Below are 13,783 nucleotides of genomic sequence, written 5' to 3' on the forward strand. Positions count from 1 at the left end.
CTCAGGTGATCCGTCCGCCTTGGCCTCCCAAATTGCTGGGATTACAGGCATGAGCCACCTTGCCCAGCGGTATTCTTAATATATTTGGCTGTAATGAGAGTTTTTTCGTCTAAAGGAAGGATCTTGGTATTTGGCTGATGTGAACTGAGATTTGGAAATGTGGCTCACTGCTATTAAATCTAGAGGATTTATTTTCTCCAAATCATTGTGATGTCAAGTACGTGTCTAGATCAGCAAACTTTTGGTGGAGATCTAGAGAATAAATGGTTTGGGCTTTGCAGGCCATATGGTTGTTGTTGCAACTATTCAACTCTGCTGTTGTAAAGTGAAAACAGTCATAGACAATACACAAAATAATGGGTACGGCTGTGATCCAACAAAGCTTTATGGACACTGAAATTTGAACTTCATATAATATTCATGTGTCACAAAGTCTTACTCTTATTTTTATTATTCCAATTATTTAAAACTGTACAAAAACAGGGGGCAGCTGGATTGGTTTAGTGACCTCTGATCTTGATGGTTTCTGGTTTTTGCTATGAGCAGCATGGAGCAGCACAAGTGGCTCTCCAGTGGGACTCAAGAGAACTGATGTCTAGTCTTCTCAACCTACAGACTGTGGAAACATTGATTGGCAAGTCATTAAAAATCTCTGGGGTTTTATGTGTCTCATCTTATGGTATTTATGTGGGAAGATGGAAGGTGGCAGATCTACAAATTCTGAAATTCTATGAGTTTCAACATTGTTTGATCATCCCAGATATCACCTTGCTGGCAAGTATTATACTTATGTAAAATTACTGTCGTATCTTGTTGAATTGTGCTTGGCTTTGTTGAACCTATAGGACTAAATTCTACGCTTGCAGAAATGTGCCTGCTAGTTGAAATTGAGCTGTGCTATAATTTCTATCACGGTCATGAGAAGGGCAATTACGTTGTCAGAACTCTACTAGGTCTCAGGAAATTGCCAACAGGCTTTCGGAAACCAAGATATGCTTTCATTTTTCTCCTCCCAAACAATTCTTCCGAGAGTCCCATTCTCCCGAAACATACTCTTACAAGAAAATTAACAGGCTTGAGAGAAATGCAATAAAATCTCATTAATCAGAATCTATAATAATTTGGTTTGAGAGGAATTGGCACTATTCATGAAGAAAGGTTTTGCTGTGTCCATTATCTAATTGGAGTGGGGATGTTTATTGCTAATTTAATCAAATCCACTGCTTGAAAACGTGTTTATTACATTGACTTACATAAAAATAAGTTAATTAAAATTTCTTTTTAAAAGAAAGTTAAGATCTTTACTTGGTAGCAATTTTTTAGAAACTGCTCATTCTTAAGGCAACTTAAAAGGCCAAAATAATATATTTATTTAAAATATACTTTAGACATTTTGCATATTTGGGGTGGTCCCTTCTTCAAAAGCTCAGGTTAAAAAACTACACTTCTTAGACCTAGCTACAAATCTTTGAGAAAGAAACACAGAAAGAGCCTTGATAATTTAAATAAAATGATAGCAGATAATTTGTTAGGAAGATAAATGGTTGGGAGGAGGGGTTTACAAATTTGCTAATGATTAAGAACAATATGCTGGACATCCTATAGTTCACAACCTATAGTTCAGCAATGTATAGCCAATTATTAACCAATGTTATTTCTGTATATCAGTGACAATTCCCATGAGTCAGCCCACTCCTTGTTCCTCTTTGCCTTTGAAAACCTGTTGGTGGCAAAGGTGGGAGGAAGCACTTCCCAAGGCAACTTGGAAGTGTGTCCTGGGAAGCTGTCCTCAACTTCGGGCCAAATGAACTCTCTATATTAATTTCGCCTCAGTTTCTTTCTTTAGGTCGACAGGAGAAACTAGGATTTGAGTTTCAAGCAACTTAATCCCAGAGCTTTTGTTCTTGACCATGGTGCTAAAGAACTTCATTATAATTTCAAATGACTAAATAATATTATGCTAAACAAATCCACCAAATATATTTAATCAATTTCTGAATGTTAGAAACTACTTTTTTCCCTAACTTTATCATTATTAGTCTCACTGCAATGATTATTCTTGAACATACTTATTTCGAGTTTAAGTACTTATTCATGTTTTTAAAGACAAAATTTCTCAAAATAGAGTTACAAAGTTAAATGGCTCCTTTTGATGCCTTTTCAAATTGCTCTCTAATTTACTTTATCAATGGTATATGAGAGTGCTCTTTTCTTCACTCCTTTGAAACTACTGGGTATTATTATTTTTTAACTTTTGTCAATTAGGGAAAAAGGATACCTCAATATCTTAATCATTCTTTGATTATTAATAGTCATATATATAATACATATATGGCTAATGAGTCTATGGAAAATATTCTGCCCCATTAATAATCAAAGAATGATTAAGACATGGGGATACCATTATATATATGTAATGGTATCTTATATATATCATAAATGCCTGTTTGTGTACTAGATCTACTTTTTAATGTTAAATTTTCACTGAACTATAATATACACACAGAAAAGGAAACAAATCATAAATATAGAGCTCTATAAATTTTCATAATGTGAACACACACACATGTAACTACATCAGGATAAAGAAAGGATTATGAACAGCCTTAGGAAGTCCCCCTGCGTCCCCTTCTGGTTCTCATCCACCTTCCTCTAAAGGTGAGTGCTATCCTATGCATTCCTGACAGAGGCAATGTTGCCCCAAAAGGGGCAAAAATTGGTTCTTGTGGGAGGGGTAATATCTTATTCTATGCAGGTATACCTACCCACTATATAAACAGATATTCTATCTATCTATTTATCTATCTAGATATATATAGATATAGACATACATATGTATATAACCTGCTCGTAGGTTTTATATATAAACATTTCATAGGGGTGATGTGATAATGACAAAAGGGTTTAGAAATGTCACACTATCCTGGCTCTGCAGTTTTGCCTGGTTTTTTTTTTTTTTTTTTTTTTTTTTTTTGAGACAGAGTTTCACTCGGTCGTCAGGCTGGAGGGCAATGGTGCGATCTTGGCTCACTGCAACCTCTGCCTCCTGGGTTCAAGGAACCCAATTTTCCTGCCTCGGACTCCCAAGTAGCTGGGGCTAAAGGTGCATGCCACCACATCCAGCTAATTAGAGACGGGGTTTCACCATGCTGGCCAGGATGGTCTCCATCTCTTGACCTCATGATCCGCCTGCCTTGGCCTCCCAAAGTGTTGGAATTACAGGAGTGAGCCACTGCACCCGGCCAAGTTTTGCCTGTTTTGAACCTTATCAAAAACTTATCCTACTTCTTAAATTGGGATATTCTTTTTTTTGTTGGTTTGTGAGAGTCTTTAAGTGTTAAGAATATTAACATGTTGTCATATATATTGGGAATAACTTTTTCCAGTTGTGTTCTTTGGCTTTTATCTTTGTTAACCTTGTTTTCTACGTACAGAGGTTTAAATGTTTCATTTTGCTGAATCTTTTCCCTTCAGGTTTTTGTGAGTGTTTTCTCGGGTTCCCTGGGGCATTAGGACAAACTAAACTACTGTCAGAATCAGGCTTGAGAAGCCTGAAGGGCAAACAGCTGTGACAGGTGGTTGGGTTAGGAGCAGGCTGCCTCACCTCCAGCAGGGAAGAGTGCCTGGCCATTTTCCATGACCAGGGTGGCCCCTGTGGCACTGAGTCAGCTTGCAGGACCCCTCCCACCCAGAGGGCATTCTGCCAGGGTGAGGTGAAGTCACCTGGAAAAGATGGCAGGCCAACACAGGTTGTAGAACTGAGCAGGGTTTGGTCATAAGTGACAAACTAGAAAAGCATTGCGCACATCAAGAAAACTATAGTCTGACATTCCTAACAGGGTCCTCCCTGGGAACACACAGAGTGCATTTCATATTTGAATTGTCTCAGTAGTTTTATTTTGCTTATTTGATATTTTTCATCAATTCATTTATTCATTCACTCAATTATTTTGAAAGTTTTTGGTGGTGGTGGTGGTGGTTTTTGTATTTTCCATGTCAATCTCAAATGTATTTGCAATTTATCTAGGTGTAATTTACCTAGATGTAATATGTGAGGTGGGAATATAACTTCTTCCCTTATATGACCAACCAGTTATAACACTAATCATGAAATCGTTGATCCTTTTCTCACCTGATCCGAAATACTCTTCTTATCACGTACAAATGAGAGTGCAATGTTGTATCTGTTTCTAGGCTTTTAGTTTCTACCCATCCACCTCTACCCTTCTTATTGAGCTTGTGTTCAATTTACATATTCGTTTGGGGAATAATTAATATAATCACAGTACTGAATTTTCCCCTTCAAGTATATGGTATTTCCGTTTTTTAAAAATGTCTTCTGTTAAGTCTTTTATAAAAGTTTTATAGTTTTCTTTCAATAGGTTCCAAACATTTTCATAATAAGTGTATTCCCTAGGTGTTTGCTAATTTTGGTTATATTTAGTAGTAATATTATTTCCCTAGTATATTCTCTTACTGTTTATAGTTGATTATTAACTTTACTGTATGAATTAAAAATTGTTCTTTGTTGAATCTTTTTATGTCTAATAAATTTTTGATTACTTAAATATGTAAAGTGGAGGAAAATGGACCAAAACTCTGTTTTGAGTGGAGTGGAGAGGCATAGTGAGGGATGGGCTCACTGTCCTACTTGGTCAATTCCCCCTTTCTCTGGTAGCCCCAAGAACAGCCCCTCCACAAGTCTCACTTGCCCCCCACAGGTCAAAGCTTGAAACCCAGAAGGTGAACAATAAACTCATCTACAGATAATGGCTGTTTTACCTCTTCCTTTGTTATATATATACTTCTTATTCTGTCACACAATAGTCTTTCGATAAATATTCATTAACTTAAAGAATGAATAATGAATTAATTATACTGTTTAGTACTTCCAAAGGTTATTAAAAATGATAGTAAAACAGGCATCTTCATCTTTTTCTTGAGTTTAAAATAAATACTTCTGGTATTTAACCAAGAATCATAGTACAGTCTCTTCAAGGTAGATATTTTTTTTCTATTCAGGAATTTCTTGTTTATATTCTATTTAAAATTTTAGAGAAATGGATAATGAACTTTATAAATGCTTAGCAGCATCTGTGAAGATAATGAGTTTATTTCTTAGCTATTTCAATATTTTAAATGATCTCCTTATTGAAGTATTATTTTGATCCCTGAATAGAATTACTTGATTATGTTATTCTGTGATTTGAATGTACTGTTAGTCTTAATGCCAATTTTCATATATAATACATATATTATTACATTATTACTTACAAAATATATTTATATTTTCTTTTTATATATTTATAAAATATTATGTTACTTTGAAAAATATATAATAGTTTTATGAGTAATAATATTATTTATATTTTATATATAAAATATATAAAGTAATAGTAATTTATACTTTTCAGTTTATTAAATGCATGTTTGTTAGATTTGGAGATCAAGGTTATGCTACCTCAATGGTTGTCAAGTGTGGCTGCTTACCCGAATCGCCTGCGGTGACTTATTAAAAATACAGATGTTGGGCTTGGGGTGGTGGCTCCTCCCTATCATCCTAGTATTTTTGGGGCTGAGGCAGGAGGATCACTAGAAGCCAGGAGTTTGAGGTTACAGTAAGCTGTGATTACACCACTGCAATCCAGCCTGGGTAACAGAATGAAACTCTAACTCTTTAAATAAATAAAAAAAAAGTACAGACAGCTTGGCTCAATAGAAATTACTCTTTCAAATTCTTAAGTTTCTGTTTTTAACTTTAATAATTCAATACTTTTGCTTTTCCTTTGTTCTTTGCTATGTTGGTTGCCCAGTTTACTAGCTTTCATCTTTCCTGCTTAGTAAGGTAAGACTTACAGTTTCCTCTATCTACACAACTAGCTGCTTCCCATAATCTTATACCTGTTAGTTTGTTATTAATTTTTAGCTTTATTTCACAGGATTCGAGAATGTGACTCATGTAGGTTCTACTTTTTAGAATTTCATGTGATTTTCTTTGTGGCGTAATATATAGTAGATTTTTATGAAAATTCAATGAGGATTTAAAAAGGTGAGGTATAGTGGTAATATGTTTTAAGGTTTAGCATTCAATAGATAACTATTAAATTAACAATTAATCATTAACGATTACATTGTTAATGTCTTCTATATCATTTATTTGTTTATTTTTGGCTTCTTACTTTATTACTTTATAAGTAATTAACCTAATTATTACTTTATAAGTAATAATAATACCATTTCTATTTTATATATAAAATGTATAAAGTTATAATAATTTATACTTTTCCCTTTTTAAAATGCATTTTTGTCAGATTTGGAGATCAAGGTTATGCTAGCTCAATGGTTGTCAACTGTGGGAGACACTTTATAGTCTCCTATTGCCATATCATTTTTTTGTTTTTTGTTGCTTCATTTAAGTGGAATGTAAATTGACCCATAAAGTAGCCCAAGCCTCCCTTACTTTTGTATTCCACTATTTTTTAGTTCTACTCTAAAATAAGCAGTAGTATATAATTTCACATCTTGAAAACAGCATTTACACTTCTGTACAGATGTGTCTGGAAATATATCATTTCAAGTTGTATTTTGGGTCTCGGTTTTAACATTTATAGGTACAGGTTTGGCAAACAATCTTCCTCCACGAACCTTCCTTCTGGGCTCTTCCTTTGCTGCTCCTTCTACTAACGCAACCACCCTTTTGAGCCCCTTTGGTGGTTGCAGCAGGGAGTGGGCACTAGGTACCTGGTGGGACCTATCTTTCTATTTTTCACCCTTTGAAATAATTTTAACTTAATATTGTATATTTTAAAATTACAGCACATAGTTGAGTTTAGGTTTTTGGCCAAATCTCAGTCTTTTTCTTTTGATAGACAAATCTCTTCTAGGTACATTTTTTTTTGTGTGAAAATAATATCTGTTATTTATGTTTTAAGTGATTGCTTGTTATTTCCTTTTCTGTCTTTCCTTTTTTGTTACATGGATTTTATTTTCCTTTTCCCCCTGGAATATTGAAAACTATTTCTAAAATCTCTGAGGAGTTATTTTTTAGTGATTAAATGTTCATAAACTTGTAGGTTCTCAAGAACCTATTTTGGTTTCTAAAAATTGTTGAACTTTTAGCTTTCCAATTTTCATTGTTAACCCATTTGTACTGTTAAATATTCTGTTAAGACACGTTTTCCAAAAGTTACCTATATTCCTTAGAATAAATGGCTTTCAGAATTGTGCTACTCCTAATTCTTGCATGCCATGTTAAGATTATTATTAATGTTGCAGAATACTTTAAATATCCCCTCTTTATTTATTCATTTCCTGACTGACTGCTTATATTCATGTTTCAGTCATTCTATTTGCCTAAAATTAGCGTGGGTGGCTTCTCTTTGAGTCTTTCACTATTTACTTGAAAAATGTTAAAGTCCTTTTCTTAGAACTTGACATGGAGAGCTAAATGAAATGGAGAAATATTAAAAACTGGGCGATTCAGAAGGGTGAGTAGGTGGAGAAAGAACTTGGTCTGAGTGCAGTACCAAATGGGACCCTCATTTCTGCCTAGTTTCTTAGGGTTTGCTAAACCTGCAGAGTCGGGGACCCATGTTCCATATCTGGCTTCCCCTGTAAGTGAACATTGGCTGTATCAAGCAGCTTTCCTTCAGTCTCTACCGCCTGCGTAGGGAGTGTGCTGTCTCTTTGAGTTGGGGGGTTGTTGTCAGGAATGTGTCTTCTGCCTGGTCGTCAACAACCCTGGTATTGGGTGTCACCAGCACCAGAGGAAATATCTCAAATGGTTACTGACCCTGTGCTCCTTATGGCTAGGGGTACTCCTTCAGTCTCTGCCCCATCTCCAAATGGGGCATCACAGGTGACCCAGTTTTTCTAAGCGGAGTAAAACCTCCCATTTTCATCTCCACCCTGTTAACATCTCCAGCCCTTATGCCTCAAAATGAAGATAAGTAAGATTTTTTTTTTTTTTTTTGAAACGGAGTCCCGCTCTGTCGCCCAGGCTGGAGTGCAGTGGCCGGATCTCAGCTCACTGCAAGCTCCGCCTCCCGGGTTTACGCCATTCTCCTGCCTCAGCCTCCCGAGTAGCTGGGACTACAGGCGCCCGCCACCTCGCCCGGCTAGTTTTTTGTGTTTTTTTGGTAGAGACGGGGTTTCACCGTGTTAGCCAGGATGGTCTCGATCTCCTGACCTCGTGATCCGCCCGTCTCGGCCTCCCAAAGTGCTGGGATTACAGGCTTGAGCCACCGCGCCCGGCCAGTAAGATTTTTTTAAAGAAATCTGTGCACCCACTATTAACTCTAGAGCTTTAGCCAATTAATGTTGGGATAAAAAGGTACCTACTTTGTTCAATGTGAATTATTTGTTGCACAAGTCTGAATAATTAAATTGTTTATAAAACTCTCTGCTAACTGGTTATCTAAGAGGGACATGTGGTTCATAATTCATTAACATGATAGTAAATCTCTTTTTAGTCACATTTGCCTCCAATTCTTAGACAGACCCAACCGACCTGGTGAACCTTGCATGTGTCACTGGGAGGGAGAAGTGCTGTAGTAGAGAAAGCTGAGCTAGACCGGGAATTAGGTTGGTTATTTACCTTCCTTAAGTACATCACCTAGGTGCCATGATCTCAGATTCTTCCCCCAGAAGATGAGAATAACACCACCTGTGCTGCCTACACAGGTGTTTTTTTTGTTTTGTTTTGTTTTGTTTTTTGTTTTTTTGAATAAATGAACGTTCTCCCTCTCTCTCCCTCTCTCTATCCTCATGCCAAGAATTGAAAAGCACTACGTAAGAGCAAGCAAGCATTATTCTTTCTTCCTGAATTGAAGAGGAGTGGGTTTCCTTCTCACAGATGTTACTCCTTTGAGTAAAAGAAAAACATTTTAGCTAAAAGGAAAATAAAAAGGCAGTCTGCTCCTCTGCTCCACCTGGTCGATTCATTCATTTGTTCAATGCAACTTTACACAAGTCCAACACTTCTTCTCACAAAGTTTATGTTTTAGGAGCAGAGACAGGCCATATACGAATACAAATACAAGATCATTTTAACCAGTGATGAGCATCATTAAGAAAAGTGGAAGAAAGGGTGGAAAAGGACCAGCTAGAGGAGGCACAGTGTTGCTATTTTAGATAATATGGGGAGGAAATATCTATTTTTTTCTATTCTGGAGAATTGAAACATGTAATTAATAAACTGCCTGGCAACAGTCTAATGCTTGAAATTTCCCAAAATGTATCTTTTTCTTTCTGTATTGCATGACACGTTTTTAAGGCACACCGTCCAAATATGATCTAGATTTGAGAGGCAGACACAAGGAATCTGAGACCTAACAGGAAAAAATTTCAAAACAGTGAGTGTACATACCCATTTCATGCCTGGTGCTGGCCACGCCTGTGCCATACACCTCTAAAACATCCTTTATTGTCCTCATAGACTCATCATACTTGGCTGCAAGACCAAGGAAGTTATAGGAGCCCATGTTGATGACATCTTTGATGACTCTTCCAGTAAACCTGCAGGGAAACATGTAAATGAGCACACAATCCTTTCCCCAGGGTTATGCATGATTCAAAAAATCCCTGATGGAAGGTTTGGGTTCCTATGAAGAAAAAGAGAATGAGGTGACCAAGGAGATGACAGCTCAGATCCATGAGGTAGAATAGAACTGGCAAGAGGTGGTTCAGTCTGTCCTAGAGGTTGGTTTCCCTCAGAGGATCCAGACCCCCTCAGCCAGTGCCAGACCCAGAAGAGGGTTCTTCAGTCCCTGGAAGCTGGAAAAGGATGAACAGCCAAGTAGCTTCCAGCTCACAGCAGCCCTCCAACTTGGACCTGCCACAGCTCCAGGACTTGACTGGATGGAGACAGGACAATCTCTGATATTCATTGGTCACGAGGATATACCAGGAGTTGGTAACATCCACTCAGGTACCACACCTCCCTGGATGATCCAAGATGAAGGATACATCTCTGGGAACCAACAAACAGGACCGTTCTATAAAGAATTTATTAAAGAAAAGGAAAAAGTTGAAGAAACTTTCCCCAAGCTGAGTTGGGGCCAACTTTGATCACAGCTCCAGGACCAGTGCAAGCTGACTGCCCTCTTTGGACCGCGTTTGGAATAATGGATACTGCTGGCAGTTCAAGCATCAACTCAGAACTGAAGCTGCAGCCGTGAATAAGCAGTCACATTTTAAAAAAAACAAAAAACAAACAAAAAAAGCTAATCATTCCCAGATTCTCTACCAACTACCATGAGGCTAAAAGCAAAATCAGCAAACTCCTACCCGCTATTATTCCTTCCACCAAGTTCATTATCATCGTCTTTCTTAGGAAACAGATATACCCATTCATTTGATTTAATAAAGTCTTATTTTTCAAATGTAAAAAAAAAAAAAATTATCCTAGTGCTGGAGAGGCCTTAGGTCTGGCCCAAATCATGTATTTTCTTTCTTATTAACTTGCACTGTTGTCACCATAAAGAAAAAAAAAAAAAAAGAAAACCTTGTCATTTGAAGCAATTTGGATAGAACTGTAGGCCTTTATATTAAATGAAATAAGCAAGGCACAGAAGTCAAATATCACATTTTTTAAATCAATAACATGGGAGCTAAAAAGGCATATCCCATGAAGGGAGAGTAGATTGGTTGTTACCAGAGGCTAGAAAAGGTAGGGAGGAGGGGCAGAAGTTGACTAACAGGTACAAAGATACGGTTTGATAGAAGAAATAAAACTCAGATCAGTAGGGTGACTGTGGTTTATAAAATAATGTATGGTCTATTTTAAAATAGCTATAAGAAAATAATTTAAATGATTCTGTCATAAAAAAACAAATATTTAAGATGATGGATGCCCCAAGTACACTGATTTGATCTTTATAGTTTATATGAATGTATTAAATTATTATATGTACTCCAAAATAATGTACATCTATTATGCATCAAAAAAGTTGTTACCAAAAAATGGTTTTCCCTAAGAGAAAGGTAAACCCATGATGAAGTTGGGCAGAGCGTTGGAGAAAGACATCTTGAGCCATGGATTGTTACTTAGCCCTGATTTTCCTTGGGCACTTATTTCCATGACACTTATGCTCTGGTTTAAATTCCAGCAAGAGCCTTCTAACGGAACGAGAACCATGGTCATCACTGTCTCATTCAGCTAGAAGTAGGAGAGTAGAATTTGTCAATAAATCTGAAAGGGGTCTTCCTGACTGGCTTGGTGTGTTCTGCACCTTCTGACACAGGTCTTAGGTTAATTACAATCCAAAAAGTCACTCTGGCAGCTGCTTAATTACTTTACTGTGCTTTCTTCCCCTGGCATCAGGAGGGCTTGCAAAGGCATAAATGATACAAAACCAACGGCTTCCATGCCTTGTTTTTTTCAGATTTGTCATCTAGTGCCCATGCTAGGATTTCCTTGAAAGGATTTTCTTTTCCCGAAGCCCCCCAAGTGGTGCGCTCACCTAAATGTCCAGTTATAGTCATCCGACACCCTCTCCATCACGTCAAACAGAGCCCCTGGGGCACTGCAGATGGGCCGGTTCCAGTTGTCTCTGATTCGCATGTAAAGGTTTCGTGTATAAAAATTTTCAAAGTCTTGATACAGTGGTACAAAATCCTGTTAGAACAAAGGTAGAAGGTTATTTTTGGTTCTTTGCTTTCTGGATTTCACTTACAACTGAAGAAGAGAAGAAGATCTGGAAGAGCTATGGAAATGATACATCTAACAGATACATTTTGAGCAAAGGTCAGTAGGTGAGGGAAGTAAATCTGTGAGGCCAAAGAATATGCCTTTTAGTGGGGGAATGGAAACATGTGATGAATAGGGGTAACAAAGATGTCAGTGCAATACAAGCACGAGAGCAAGTGGTGACAACAAATCCCAGCCGTTTCTCTAAGGGTAACACAGGTGTCTATGTCCAAAGCAGTTTCGTTGGAAAAAAATGGTTGAGATGATCATGTGTTTTCAACTTTTTTGAACATGAATATATCCACTCACTGTGTTTTTAGAAGTTGGGATGAACTTGAACTGTAGGACCTGCTGGCAAAACTGCTGTTGGGGGGTGGCTGGCTGTTACATGGTCCAGGGCTTGGGAACTGATCAGTGGAGCTCGTGGAGGCAGCAGGCCTCTCTCACAGCTGAGGTAACAACACTGAGTTGCTGTATAAAGTGTAATCCATGACTAAAGAGCTCTGCAATCTAGCTGAGGCTTAAAGCAAGACATGTCTAATGTTATCATTTGACTCTTAATAGTTCCCTCTTCCAGTTTGGAAAAAAAAGTACAGCTCATTGCCGGCCCTCATTTAATTTTACATAAACATGCTCTTTGAGGCTGAAGCAAATCTGACTGATTTTCAATGTGAAAATAAAATATAAAAACTGTTCTTGGAGTTAGTTCTAAATGGAGCTAACATCAGAATCATCTGCATCAGAATAATCTATTTAGGAAAAATCAGATTCATCAAATGAATTGTTGGCCAATAGCTGTTCAAGAATGATGCTAACATCACACATAGGAGTGCTACGTTTTCTAGGATTTGACATTTTCTGTGAGCTAGAGATAAATTATGTAAGTGGAATTACCATTACTAAAAAAAGAATGCTATAAACAGAATGATGTCTTTTGTTTTCAAAGTTGATATACTGGAGCAATGAGAAAATGATACAAGTGAGATATTAATAGTTCATGGCAAAGTTTTCTTAGGACAAATGCTGCAGACTCAAGATTCTCCTGCAAGTAGCCTTGGAGCAAACAGGAAGAAAGTTAATCCAAGGCAGAAAATGCAATAACTGTGGTCTAAGCCAAGCACTTTGGACATTCGTGGGATTAGAGTAGGAGGGAGAGTCCCACCTTGTTCGAGGAATCAGGGAAGCTTTATGTAGGAGAGTCCCTGGTGATGGACATCAGGGCAGAATGAGATTGTTATGGGCAGGGATGCTTGGGGAGTTCTCAGGAGAGTGGGTTTGTATGCTGGGAACGTGGAGTGCATTTGGGAAGAATTAATAAGAATAAAATATAACACGTATGCTGTCACTCTTTGCTCAGAACTTACAATGGCTCCCACCTCACTCCTGATTTGACGTCCTGACTCATATGGCTTTAGGTTACTTTTCTGACCTCATCCCCTAATGACTCCCTACAGAATGGGTGAGGCTGCAATGTCAGCTGGGCACAGACAGTGGGAACTTGAGCACCCGAAGCATTTGCAGGAAGAGCTCATCATTTATCCTGCAGGTAATGAGGAGTCACTGAATAATTGGGAGTGAGCATTCTCATTCTCCCTCCTATGCTCTTGGAGCACTTGGCTCTCCTTTCCGTTATTAAATGGAGCTGATTTCCTGAAGGAACAAGGAAACCATGGGGAGTGCCTTTGTGGATGACCTTCTTATGCTACTGCTTTGCCCACTCATTCTCTGCGCTGGTTCATTGCAGAAGATAATATAGAGAATAGGCAGGTTTTGATGGCAGATGGCTACACCCAAGCCACAGACTGTTCCATCACTTCATCCTTTGGTCTTTGGTGACAATAGCATCATTTATTGGGGGAAAAACTGTAGTTTTTTTTTGTAGGAAAGAGTGTTCGTAAGCATATACTGTCTGAATTTGAAGGATGGTTGGGCAATTCTACATTTAGAAGTCTCACCTTGAATGCATTTTCTTTAAGTAGCTGTGATGTAGGTTTTGTTAAAATTTAAAGCTCCAAGTTTCTGATAATCAATTATACTCTTTATATGTCTTTCTCACAGGGAAAGAGACATATTTTTGAGGCTACAAGATTATAT

The 13,783-nt window shown here is 37.6% G+C and overlaps 1 protein-coding gene across 4 annotated transcripts in view; it reads right to left on the reverse strand.

Moving 5' to 3' along the window:
- Positions 1-13,783, reverse strand: part of SPTLC3 (serine palmitoyltransferase long chain base subunit 3) — a 173,485-nt gene that overhangs the window by 93,995 nt on the left and 65,707 nt on the right. For all 4 annotated transcript variants that reach the window (XM_028828183.2, XM_028828181.2, XM_077951199.1 and 1 more), the window contains 2 exons: positions 11,463-11,617; positions 9,368-9,516 (listed from right to left, as the gene is read on the reverse strand). In XM_028828183.2, coding sequence (XP_028684016.1) covers positions 9,368-9,516; positions 11,463-11,617 — 304 coding nt within the window. The remainder of the gene's footprint in view (positions 1-9,367; positions 9,517-11,462; positions 11,618-13,783) is intronic.

This window comes from Macaca mulatta, chromosome 10 (assembly GCF_049350105.2).
Source record: "Macaca mulatta isolate MMU2019108-1 chromosome 10, T2T-MMU8v2.0, whole genome shotgun sequence".
Taxonomy (NCBI): domain Eukaryota; kingdom Metazoa; phylum Chordata; class Mammalia; order Primates; family Cercopithecidae; genus Macaca; species Macaca mulatta.